At 33.2% G+C, this 12,434-nt stretch overlaps 1 protein-coding gene across 5 annotated transcripts in view; it reads right to left on the bottom strand.

Moving 5' to 3' along the window:
- The window catches only part of COL19A1 (collagen type XIX alpha 1 chain), a 296,141-nt gene that overhangs the window by 245,184 nt on the left and 38,523 nt on the right, over positions 1-12,434 (bottom strand). For all 5 annotated transcript variants that reach the window (XM_016157628.2, XM_036219122.1, XM_036219115.1 and 2 more), the window contains exon 5: positions 537-660. In XM_016157628.2, coding sequence (XP_016013114.2) covers positions 537-660 — 124 coding nt within the window. The remainder of the gene's footprint in view (positions 1-536; positions 661-12,434) is intronic.

Here is a 12,434-nt window from a genome sequence, read left to right as displayed (position 1 = left end):
ACACTGTGATTATGCTCTAGTATGTTGTTTACCTAGATAACATCCCCTTAGACCTTATGTTCCTGAGAATGGGAATTATGCTTTCTAAATCTCTGTCACTAACTAGCCTAGAGCATGTGTTCAATAAATTTTTATTGATGGACTCAGTATTAATGTTTCACCTCTTAGTTCCCTAAGGATTTTCAGGTGAAAAAATAAACAGCTTTCAAAAATAATACATAATATCAGAAATGATCACAGATAAAGGAGTTATTCGTGAAGTGGACTTACTGCCAATGAAGCATTTGTGAAGGAAGGGAAGTTTGAATGTTTTTAGACAAAACATGAACTTAGAAATAAAAAGAAAAACTAATATTGCCTTATCAATCAGGCTCTTATATTATATAGACTTCAGCAAGATCATTCTATGAGAATTCTTGAATTTCCTTGTTGATGATTCCTTTAAAAGACAGAATATTCATATACTAGATCTGCCCCCAGATTTGTGTACAGTTCAAAGATCCACCTGGCCTGAGCACAACTCTCTGGTTCCTTACCTGTGGCATATTCTGCTGGTTTAAAACCTGCCATAGAAACCATCGTTCCTTTTTGGTGCTTCTTCGTACACGAAACATGGCTGCTATGGCGTACTCCTCAGGAAAGCCCTTGGGAAATATCTCACTGTGGGAGAAAAGAAAGAACTTTTGTGTGAAAACGGAAGATGGCAAGGAAAGAAAATCTATGCATGAAGTCCTATGTAGCACAATATCTCAGGGATATTTTTCTCAATGAATTTATCATTCATTATGCATTATTTATTTAATAATAGTTTCAGGTATACAGTACAATGGTTAGACATTTATATAGTTTTTAAAGTGATTCCCCCTGATTACTCTAGCATCAATCTAGCTCTATGCATAGCAGTTACAATACTATTGACTATATTCCCTATGCTGTACTCTGTGTCCCCATGACTATTTTGTAACTACTAATTTGTACCTTTTCAGCCCTTCACCTTTTTCAACCATCCCCCTAAGGCCCTTCCCCTCTGGAAATATAATAATCTACCTTTTGGATATATGGAAGCAACATGCCTACATTAGCTATGTAATTTTTATATTTGTTCTTTCCCTTTTTAAATCTTCAGGTATGGTTGTTAAAGCTTGGGATGTGTGAAAGCAAGACAGAGGGCTACAATACAATATTGTCCTACTGCCTTACTCAACAACATGTTCCAACAGAGGAGGATCTCAGAATTTTCTGCAGTCTGGCAAACAGTAGAGATTTATAAAGGAAACAAATAGTACCCCTCAGTTTTGTCAATATAGAAAAGTACAAAGCATATCAAAGAACACTGCAATCAAATAAATGTATATATTCAAAAGAAGAAGCTTTATTATATTAAGGTCTTGCAAATGAGTTGCTAATACTGAATTCCTAGTATCAATTTAAGACTGATGCTAAATGAAACAGAAGTTTGTTTGTTTCTCATTTCTATAGAAAAGAAAATAAGCAAATGTTTTCTAGGTACTAGAGAGAAGCCAAAAGACAATCCAACTATCCTGCCTCAATCTTCTGTCAAAATACTCGTCTCCCTGCACCCATGAAAAAACTCAAGGAAAAAATTAGCAATAAACTTATCTCATGTTTAGACTTTCACTGGAAAACAAGGAGAAATACATTCCTCCGAGCTAACTTTTAAATTTATCTACCTTGTATGTAAAGACTGTAAGGCAGGACTTTTGTTTTTCTTTATAAAATCATGAGAAACAATAGGTAAGAATGGTCTTAAGGACTAACATAGCCAGAAGTTGTTTATATAAATAAAGCAACATGCATTCACATGGTAACTGCTAACTTTGAATACCACACTCAGACAACTGACTACTGAAACTGACTACCAAACTGTCATGAAGAATTCTTAAATTTTGGTTATACTATTTGTGTTAGAGACAAAGTCACATGTTGGTAGGGAAATCAGGAAAAAATATGAAAAAGCTGTGCTGGCCTAAAATTCTTGTTTACTTACTTAAACACACAGACACATTTATGTATATATATGTATGTATTATATATGTATGTAGGTTCTATTTTTATTTTCTTTGGGAATATATTAAAAAAGGGCAACCAATTTTATTATATATATGTTATTATATCTCCTCTTAAGTGAGCAAGTGATTAGCAAATTATTTGTTTTTCATCCAATCAGATAAAAGCTTCTAAAATTGTGTTTTCTCTGGAAAGTCACCAGTATTAAAGTAAATTTTATAATGACTATTACCGTACTGGTTTAAATAATGTTCATTTAAAAACAAACAAAACAACCACATAATGCCTGCCATTTCTCTTTGGGACCACCTATAAACCTGAAAGGTGGACAAGGGTAGAGGTGAGAGGTAACACCAAAACATAAACTTCAAGTGGAAATTTTGAACTAGAAAGTTGCATCAAATGACTTTTAAAAAGAAAACCTCAACCCACACAGCAGGTACCCCAACCATCATATGCGATAATGTGTCTCCACCTTCCTTCTAATTTCCTACCTCCTTTATTTCACTCTTGACCTTGATGCTTTTAGGATCATATCTTTAGCTCATGTTCTAAAATTTGACATACTATTTCCTGAGAGGTTTTCTTCCATTCATTGTATTGAGCATGTCTTCCCATATGAGCTGTGTATTACTGAAGATATTTTTATATGTTTATTAAATTATTCTCTCCATATCATTTTCTCTTATCCTCTCTTTAAACAATTGTTAAACTCTAGTTTTCTTACCCTTTTTCTTATATTTTTCCATTTCTTTATTATTCTACTTTCTGAGATAATTCCTTGATTCATTTTCCAATCCTTCTGTTCAACATCAATTTTTGTTAATTTTTTTATTTCCAAAATTCTTTTTTGTTCTCTCTTGCAAAATATCCTGAATGCAGTATTTTTAATCTCCGACATTATTAGGTGGGCTTTTAAATGCTCTTCCCTGCATCCTTGAATGTCTGCATTTCATCTAGGTTAATTTTTCCTGTTTGATAGTTTGGCTTCTCCCATGTTGGAAGCTATGCTCTAATTTCCAGTGAGTCATTGTAGTCCATATATGTTTAGAATAAAGCAGTGAAACTTTAATTGTAAATCGTATGCATGCTGGTATAGTGTGTCAATGAATCAGATTCATTGTACAGCATGATCGCCTGGTGGATTTCATTAAGAGTCCCTTATATGTTAATGTAGGGAGATTATTTCTCTAGAGACATTCAATTTCTTCAAGAAGTGTCTTATTTCCCACTTTAGAATAAATAGAATCTTTCTATTTACCTCTTTCCTATAGATAAAGGGTATTCACATGGCTGAAGACATTCTGGAAGCATGGTGGGTGTTTGGGGAGGTCTGATAATTTATTATAAATTTTACTTTATCCCTCTATCTTTGGTGCTCCCCACCCCCATTTAGAGGTTCTCTATCTTAATCTCTCTCAATAATAAACCTCTCACCTCTTGTCTAGCTGAGTGAGGAAAGAGAAGTAACCTGGAGGTCTCACTACATTCCCTAACACACACACACACACACACACACACACACACACACACACACACACACACACACACCAGCTTCTGCAGAGGTTGGTTCCTCATAGACATAAGTCTCTCAAGTGTCTGATGAAGTAAACTGGCCCTCATCTCACCAGTATTCCATGACCTTCAATACATAGGTTCTAACTTCTTTCTATCTGTTGAGTCAGTTATCAGTCTTCCAATTGCTTTCTGTCTTCTGAGAATGTATTGTAATCTTTCTTTATCTGTTGCTTCATCTCCCAATATACAGTCATTTTTGAATTTAAGAAGGCAAAAATTCCTTTTAAATCTTCAATATCTCCCTTTCCAATGTCTCCTTTTTCTTGGTTTACAAATACATGTATGTCTTCCCCCTGCTATAAAACAGAAAAAACTTTCCTCAACCTTGCTACACCATCTATCCACCTTGCTTCCCATCTATCCACCAAACTTCTTAAATGAATATTCTGAATATCTACATTGCCACAATCCACTAAGCCCTAATCTTCCCACATTCTTAAAGCACCCCAACCAACAAATCTACCACCTCTTCTCAGTCCTCATTCCCCTAAATCCTTCTGAAGGCTTTAACACTAAAGACAACCTTTATTCACTGTTATAAACCAAATCACAACCACATAGCTATGAGGCCCAGTCAAGAAACTTGAATGTAAGCTCAATGAGGTTCTTTGTCTATCCCATTCACCTTTTTATTCCCAGCATATAGAATAGTGCTTGCACAAGATAGGTACTCAATAAATATTAAGTAAATCAGTAAATGACTGAATTTAGGTATAAGCAATCTAAAAACAAAACAAAACAACAAAACACCTGGCCCTCTCGGTCTGGCTTTAGTTTTTCCATTTTAGATAGAAATGTGCATATAAGAAAATGTTTACTTTCCTGTTAAGTCTTCTATAGGAAAAAAAAAATACAGCAAGTGAGTTAGGAACAGCAACTGATACTGTCCTCATGAAGCAGACACATGTATGGACTAAAGAAACTGAGAGCCCAGCTCATCTACGGGGGTATTTGTTATTTAGTTCCAGCCAACTGTTACCATTTGAGACCGTGGGTCCAGTATTGCTAGATCATCTCATTTCTCAAGACAAACAAAATAAATATTCACATTTTTATCAAAAAAGTTTAGAGTTTTAATTTTGGTAATTAATTCTGGTTTTGAATAAACATTGGCCATATCAACAATGTCCAAACCAAACAAAAACAGTGACGGCTAGGTGACAACCTTGGATCTACACAAATGTTTGCTGAATATCCACCATGTGTACAGCACTGTGAGGCTTATAAAGATGGAAAAAGGAAGGTTCTTACCCTAATTGTTTCTTAAGAGTTGTTGTGACAGGGAAAACATCCACAGAACACATAAATAAGTGATATAAATTAGAAGAGAGTAAGGAAATGTAGCGGGTGGCCAAATTAGAATTCGAGATGTGAATGGAAATCCTGGTGTTAAGAATGGGACAACTTTTAAAATCCTATTTTGTCCTTTTATATTAATTGAGCCTTACTTAATGACAACATATGGCCTATCTTAGAGAATGTTCTATGTACACTTAAGAAGAATATGTATTTTGTTGTTGGGTGAGATGTTCTATATAGTTTGTTAGGTTTAATTGTTTTCCATATTCTTTCAAGTCATCTATTTCTAAATTGATCTTCTGTCTAATGTTCTATCAATTTCGAAAACACAGTATTGAAGTCTCTAACTATTACTATTGAATTAACTATTTCTTCAATTCTGTCAGTTTTTGCTTCATGAATTTCAGGGCTTTGTTGTTGGGTGCATATATGTTTATAACTATTACACTGTCTTGATAGATTGACACTTATCATTATCAAAATGCCTTTTCCTGTCTCTTTTAAAAGTTTTTTCTTAAAGTCTATTTTGTCTGATATTAGCTCTACAGACTGACTTATGTCTCACAAAAATGCCTATGTTGAAGCCCAGTCCCCAATATAGGAGTATTTAGATATGAGACATTTGGGAAATAATTAGGTTTGCATGAAATCACAAGAATGGGGTTAGTGCCCTTTTAGGAGAGATTCAAGAGTGTTCATACATGCTCGCCTTCTCTGCCATGGGAAGACAGAGAAGGTGGCTATCTGTAAGCCAGAACAAGAACCCTTACCAGAACCTGAACATGCCTGCACCCTGATATTAAGCTTCTAGCCTCCAGAACTCTAAGAAACTCTTTGTTGTTTAACCTACCCAGTCTATGGTATCTTGTTATGAAAGCACAGGCTAAGACAATTAGTATAGCTACTCAAGGTCTCTTTCAATATCTATTTTCATGATATAGCTTTATATCTCTACTTTTAAAGAATCTATTTTTACTTTCACTCTAAATATAACATGTATCTCTTTTGGGCAGCAAATAGTTGAATTCTGTATTCTTTTTAATTCATCCTGCAAATTTTTACCCTTTTATTTAAGTGTTTCATATTTACATTTAATAGAATTATTGCTAAGGTAGGACTTATGTTTGCTATTTTCCTATTTGTTTTATACATATCTTATGTCTTTTTTTAGTTTATTCTTCTATTATGGTCTTCTTTCATGTTGAATAGCTATTTTCTAGTATGCCATTTTACTTCCCTTGTTTCTTGAGTTATTTTCCCTGAGGATTACAATTAATGTCTTAAATTTATAATATTGTAGTTCAGATTGATACCAATTTAATTTCAAAAATATATTAACATGTTACTCCTATATAGCAGTTTCCTCTCCTTTCCTTTGTGTTGTTACATAAACTGTAATTTTAAATTTTATGTGCATATAAACATAGATTTATAATTACTACTAAATAGCTTATAAAACTATATTTTAAATATAAGAAGAGAATGAAAAAGTAGCAAATGAAATAACTTATTCTGCTTTTTATATTAATCTATGCAATTTATTTTACTAGTGCTCTTTATTTCTTTGTGTGGATTTGAATTACTGTCCAGTTTGCTTTCATTCAGCCTGAAGAACTTCCTTCAAGATTTCTTGTAGGGTCAATTTGCAAGTGATAAATTCTGTCAGTTTTTATCTAGAAATGTCTTAGTTTCATCTTCATTTCTTAAGAATAGTTTTGCTGGATATAGAATTATTGAATGGTATGATTTTTCCTTTAAAACTTTTGACTATATCATTCCACTTTCTGGCTTCCATGATTTTTGATGGGAAATTAGTTTAATCTCACTGAGAATCCCATTGTACATGTTGAACCACCCTCTCTCAGTCCTAACAAGATTCTCTGTCTTTTGGCAGTTATTAAGTGTGGAGCTCTCTTCCTATCTGGAGTTTCTGGAGCTTCTTAAATATATAGATTAATGATTTTCATCAAAGTTTAGAAGTTTTCAGTCATTATTTCTTCAAATATTCTTTCTGTTCCTTTCTTTCCTCTCTTGAGTCTCCTATCATGCTTATGTTCGTATGTTTGATGATGTCACACAGGTCTCTGAGGCTTTGTTCATTTTCCCTCATTCTATTTGTTCCTGTTCCTCATACTAGACCATGTCAATTAACTTATCTTCAAGTTCCCTGATTCTTTCTTCTGCCACCTCAAATCTCTTCTTGAACCCTATTATAAATTTTTAATTTTTGTTATTGCAATTTTCAACTGCCAAATTTTGATTGGCTTCTTAATAATTTCTATATATTTATTGGTATTTTCTATTTAGTGAGATATCAAATAGAAATACTTTCATTAGTTCACTAGATAATTTCCTTTAGTTATTTGAACATATTATTTCATTTTATTTTTAATAATTTTTTAATTTTTCAATTACAGTTGGTGTACAATATTATATGTTTCAGGTGTATAACATGATTAGACATTTATATAACTTACAAATCTAGTGCCCATTTGATACCACACACAGTTATTACAATATTATTGACTATATTCCTTATGCTTATATTATTGACTATATTCCTTATACTTTACATCCCCATGCCTATTTTCTTACTAATTGGTACTTCTCAATTCTTCCCCCTTTTCACCCACTACCTAAACCCCCTCTCATCTGGCAACTATCAAAATATTATCTGTATGTATGTTTGTTCTTTTTTATTTGCTTATTTTGTTCTTTAGAATCCACATATAAGTGAAATTATATAGCATTTTTCTTTCTTTGTCTGACTTACTTTACTCAGCATAACACCCTCTAGATCCATCCATGTTTTTGCAGATGATGAGATTTCATTCTTTTCTATGGCTGAGTAATATTCTATTGTGTGTGTGCGTGTGTGTGTGTGTGTGTGTGTGTGTGTGTGTGTGTATACCATCTCTTCTTTATCCATTCATCTATTGATGGAAACCCAGGTGGCCTCCACATCTTGGCTATTGTAAATGATTATGCAATGAATATGTGGATTTACATATCCATTCGAAATAGTGTTTTGGTTTGTTTGGATAAATACCCAGAAGTGGAATTACTGGGTCTTTCTTTATCTCTTGTGACAGCCTTTGTTTTAAAATCTACTTTGTCTAGTATAAGTATTTCTACCCTAGCTTTTTGTTTGTTTTTCATTTCAATTTTTATGAAATATTTTTTTCCACCCCTTTACTTAAGTCTCTGTGTGTCTTTCAATCTGCACTACATCTGTTGTAGGCAGCATATGTAAGGGTTTTGTTTTCTTATCCATTCAGCAATCTTATCTTTTGATTAGAGCATTTAATTCATTTACATTGAAAGTAATTGTTGTTAGATAAGTAGTTATTGCCATTTTATTATTCATATTTTTAATCTTTTTTCTTTCCTCTTCTTCTTAAAGAAGTTCCTCTAACATTTCTTGTAATACTAGTTTGGTATTTGCAAACTCTTTTAGCTTTTTCTTGTCTGGGAAGTTTTTACCTGTCCTTCCATTCTAAATGATAGCTTTGCAGGATAGAGTAATCTTGGTTGTAGGTCCTTGCTTTTCATCACCTTGAATATCTCTTGCCACTCCCTTCTGGCCTGCAAAGTTTCTTTTGAGAAATCAGCTGACAGTCTTATGGGAGCTCCCTTGTAGGTAACTAGACACTTTTCTCCTTCTGTCTTTAAGATTGTCTTTAACTTTTGATATTTGAATTATGATGTGTCTTGGTGTGGGCCCCTTTTGGTTCAGCTTCTTTGAGACTCCCTGTGCTTCCTATGCTTGTATTGTCTATTTCCTTCACCAGGTTAGGGAAGTTTTCCATCATTATTTCTTCAAATAAGTTTTCAATTTATCGCTCTCTTCTCCTTCTGGTACCCCTGTGATGTGAGTGTTGATACAGTTGGTGTTGTCCCAGAAGCCCCTTAAACTATCCTCATTTTTTGGATTATTTTTTCTTGTTGCTCTTCTGATTGGATGTTTCATGCTACTTTATCTTCTATATCACTGATTCAGCTCTCTACTTTAGCTAATCTACCGTCGATTCCCTCTAACATATTCTTCATTTCAGTTATTTTAGTCTTCACTTACGACTAGTTCTTTATGTTTTCTATCTCCACTTCCAGGTTTTCTATCTCTGTTTAAATTCCCACTGAGTTCATCTACTCTTCTCCTAAGTTCATTGAGCATCCTATAACCAGTGTTTTGAACTCTGCATATGGTAGATCGCTTGTCTCCATTTTATTTAGTTCTTTCTTTGGGAGCTTTGTTCTGTATTTTTATTTGAATATATTTTAAATAGCTGATTTAAAGTCATTGCCAAGTAAGTCCAATGTCCAGGTTTCCTCAGGAACAGTTTCTATTAACTGCTCTTTATCTGTGTATGGGCTATACTTTGTTTCTTTGAATTTCTTGTAGTTTTTTAAATTAAAAAGTGGACATTTTAAATAATTTAACATAGCAACTCTCAGAATCAGATTATCTTCCACCTATTAATGCTTCGTTGCTGTTGCTGTTTGTTATTTTTATTGTCATTGCTGTTGCTGCTGTTCATTTGCTTAGTTACTTTTCTGAACTAATTTTGTAAAGTGTGCACTCTTTCATACATAACAACTGGAGTCCCTGGTCAGTTAGTTTAGTGGTCAGCTAAGTGCCTTTGACTTAGAAGCATCACAGCCTCTGATGAGGGCTATGTGTAAATATTGGAGAATGCCTTTAATGCTCAGGCAGGCAGTTTACAACTCTTCTTAGCTTTCACTTTAAGCTTGTTCGGAGCTTCAAAGTTGGCCAAAGATATGAGCTTAGGGCCTTTTCATATGTTTCCTGGGTTTCTACAAAGCCCTGTGCATACACACAGGTGTCTGGATTCCCACAGATATGTTGGAACTTTCTAATGCTTTCGATGTACATCTCCTTTCCCAACTTTTTAAAAAATTTTTTTTGGTTTCTTCTCATTTGCCCCAATTGTAATTGCTGTCTTGGACAGCTGTGATGTTACACACTTGCTACTAATTATTTTCAACAAATGACAGAGCTGACTGTTTTAACTCAGGCAGCTCCGAGTGAGGTCAAATAAAGACAGGCTCTATGAGTGGGAGTTTTCGAGTAACAACCAGTCAGGTAAAATAATTCTCTGGAAATGAAGCTTTTATTGACCTGCAAACCCATTCTTCCTCCTCCAATTATTGGTAGACTGCTAGTTTGCACTTATGATTATGAAGCTGTTGGTTTTCAAGCCTGCTATTATGCTAAGTAGAGAGATATGTAAATAGGACAAGCTATTAAGCCAGGAAGTTTGCTGTTCTTACTGAGAGTCAGTGTTTTTCTTGAATAAACACTCATTTTGATGGTTGCAAGCCCATGGCTGATTTCCAGAGTTCTAATAATACTGGTTTTGACCATTTTTGCCTTTGTTTTCATTGCTTTTATAGAAGGGTACAGTTTATGAGTTCCTTACTTTGCCATTCCTGCTGATATCATCAGTAATATCTGTTTGGACCTTCCAGTTCATCACAACTACAAGTTTCATACAGCCAAGAGAGTCATCTGAGTGAACTCCTCATGAAACAGAACCATGTAGATGAATTCTGTTCATATTTCTGATTCAAAAAATCATGAGAAGTAATAAATTGCTTTAAGTCACTAAGTTTTGAAGTAGTTTTTTACAAAACACCTTTCACCTTACTTTCTACTTAGGATTATATTCATATAGGCACCTGTCACCCCCCTTCATGAGACTGAAAACTCTTTGAACACAAGGCATTATATCTATATTTACATCAACCACAAAGCCTAAATGCAGTGCCAAGAGGGTACCCTATAACTATTTGTTAAACAAATGATCCAGCAAATAAAATAAAGATTTAATGTTGATATAATTCTTCAATCTACATGTACTAAAATTAAATACAATTATTTTTCAACAATTTAAATCTCATTCTAAAATTAAAAATATTTATATCTCATGAAAGGTTCTTTCTGTGACAAAAATAATAAAGCAAAATAATGATAATTAATAATTATAAGATATAATACAGTCTTAAAATAATTCATTAAAATAAATTTAGTTATTTTTAAAGAAAAATTATTTTTAGCCTGTTTATAATGAATGAAAATCCTTATAATTAATATATTTCCCTTTCAGAAATTCAAATTCTATTTTCAAGGCCAAAAATTATTTTACTTGCCAAGACTACAATTTTTGAAGAAAAATTTTTATATTTTAAAAATTATGTTATAAAATCTGTCTACTCTTACAGACTGTGTTCCTTGTTTATACCACACAAGCACACTTAATTTGACACAGAAAGTTTCTCAGGGCCTTGCCAAAGTTTCTATTATAAAATAGGCTATATTGGATTACTGGTTTGTTACCAGAGAGATATAATGACAGCTTGCTATGTCTAAGATATCCATGCTCAAATATTTTTGAATGGAGTGTAATTTCCTATGAGAAATCCTATCCATTGCTTATTCAGTGATACTCCCATTAAGAAAAATATTGTTGATCCTTCTTGCCGAGCTCATTCATATATATATTTCACTAGAATTTCTCAATAGAATATTTTTCACCTTCCCTCCACTTTATACACATTATATCTAATTCAATGCTTAAACGGAAAATTCATCCACATAAATTCATATTAACCTACATCTGAAGAGGTTGAAGTTTCATGAAATTTAAGTGTAATTAATCTCTTATTTACCATTGTCTATTTATTATCATATTAACAAAAGTCAGGTAAATATTCACGGACAAGTGAGTACAGAGGTATAGCAAATTTATGAATTGTTTAATCTAAACTCAATGTTTAAAATGCAACTAAGTAAAAGTCATAAAGAGCCAAACTGAAGTTATTTCAAATTATCCAAAGGTGCCAAAAAACTTGCTACCTATGGAATTCTCTTTACACTGACTGGACCCTGAGAGGACCAGCTCTAGATATAATTTGGAGTGTCTCTAAAGCCTTGTAACTCACGTATTTTAAACTCCTTTGAACTTGTCATTTATTTCAATATTGAAAACGTCTAGAACGTAGTTTTCATCTGCTCTCTGATGTTCTCTATAATAGCCCTCTGTTAATCACAAAGTAGAAGAAAATGCTATTAAAAGGTAGGGGAAGTGGCAAAAGGTCAAAAGTGGAGCTCCTTATATTGACCAACAACAACAGAGGTGATATCCAGAACTGAGAACCGATACCAGTTGGATTTGGACCCCAATAAAAAACTGACTTCATAAAGATGTTGCAATGCTTCCTTCTTGGGGTTAAAATCAAAAGAGATTTGTGTTTTCTTCTTTATATTTTTCTCTACTTTCCCAATTTTTGCCATGAGCATAAATTATATTAATGATCTTTTTTTTTTTTTAAAACACCACTATTCAGTTTAGGAAAAATAATCCTAACCTTTAAGATGACCTATAAATTAACCTTATATTCTTCCAGAATAAAGATGAGAATAAACGCTAACAAATATCATTCTTGCTACTACATGAGGTAAAAAAATATGTCATAAAAGTTTATAACTCCCAACCTATTGCATTCAT

Source organism: Rousettus aegyptiacus, unplaced genomic scaffold, assembly GCF_014176215.1.
Source record: "Rousettus aegyptiacus isolate mRouAeg1 unplaced genomic scaffold, mRouAeg1.p scaffold_m13_p_1, whole genome shotgun sequence".
NCBI lineage: Eukaryota > Metazoa > Chordata > Mammalia > Chiroptera > Pteropodidae > Rousettus > Rousettus aegyptiacus.
Note: the sequence above shows the minus strand (reverse complement) of the source record. Positions and strands in the feature narration are given on the sequence as shown.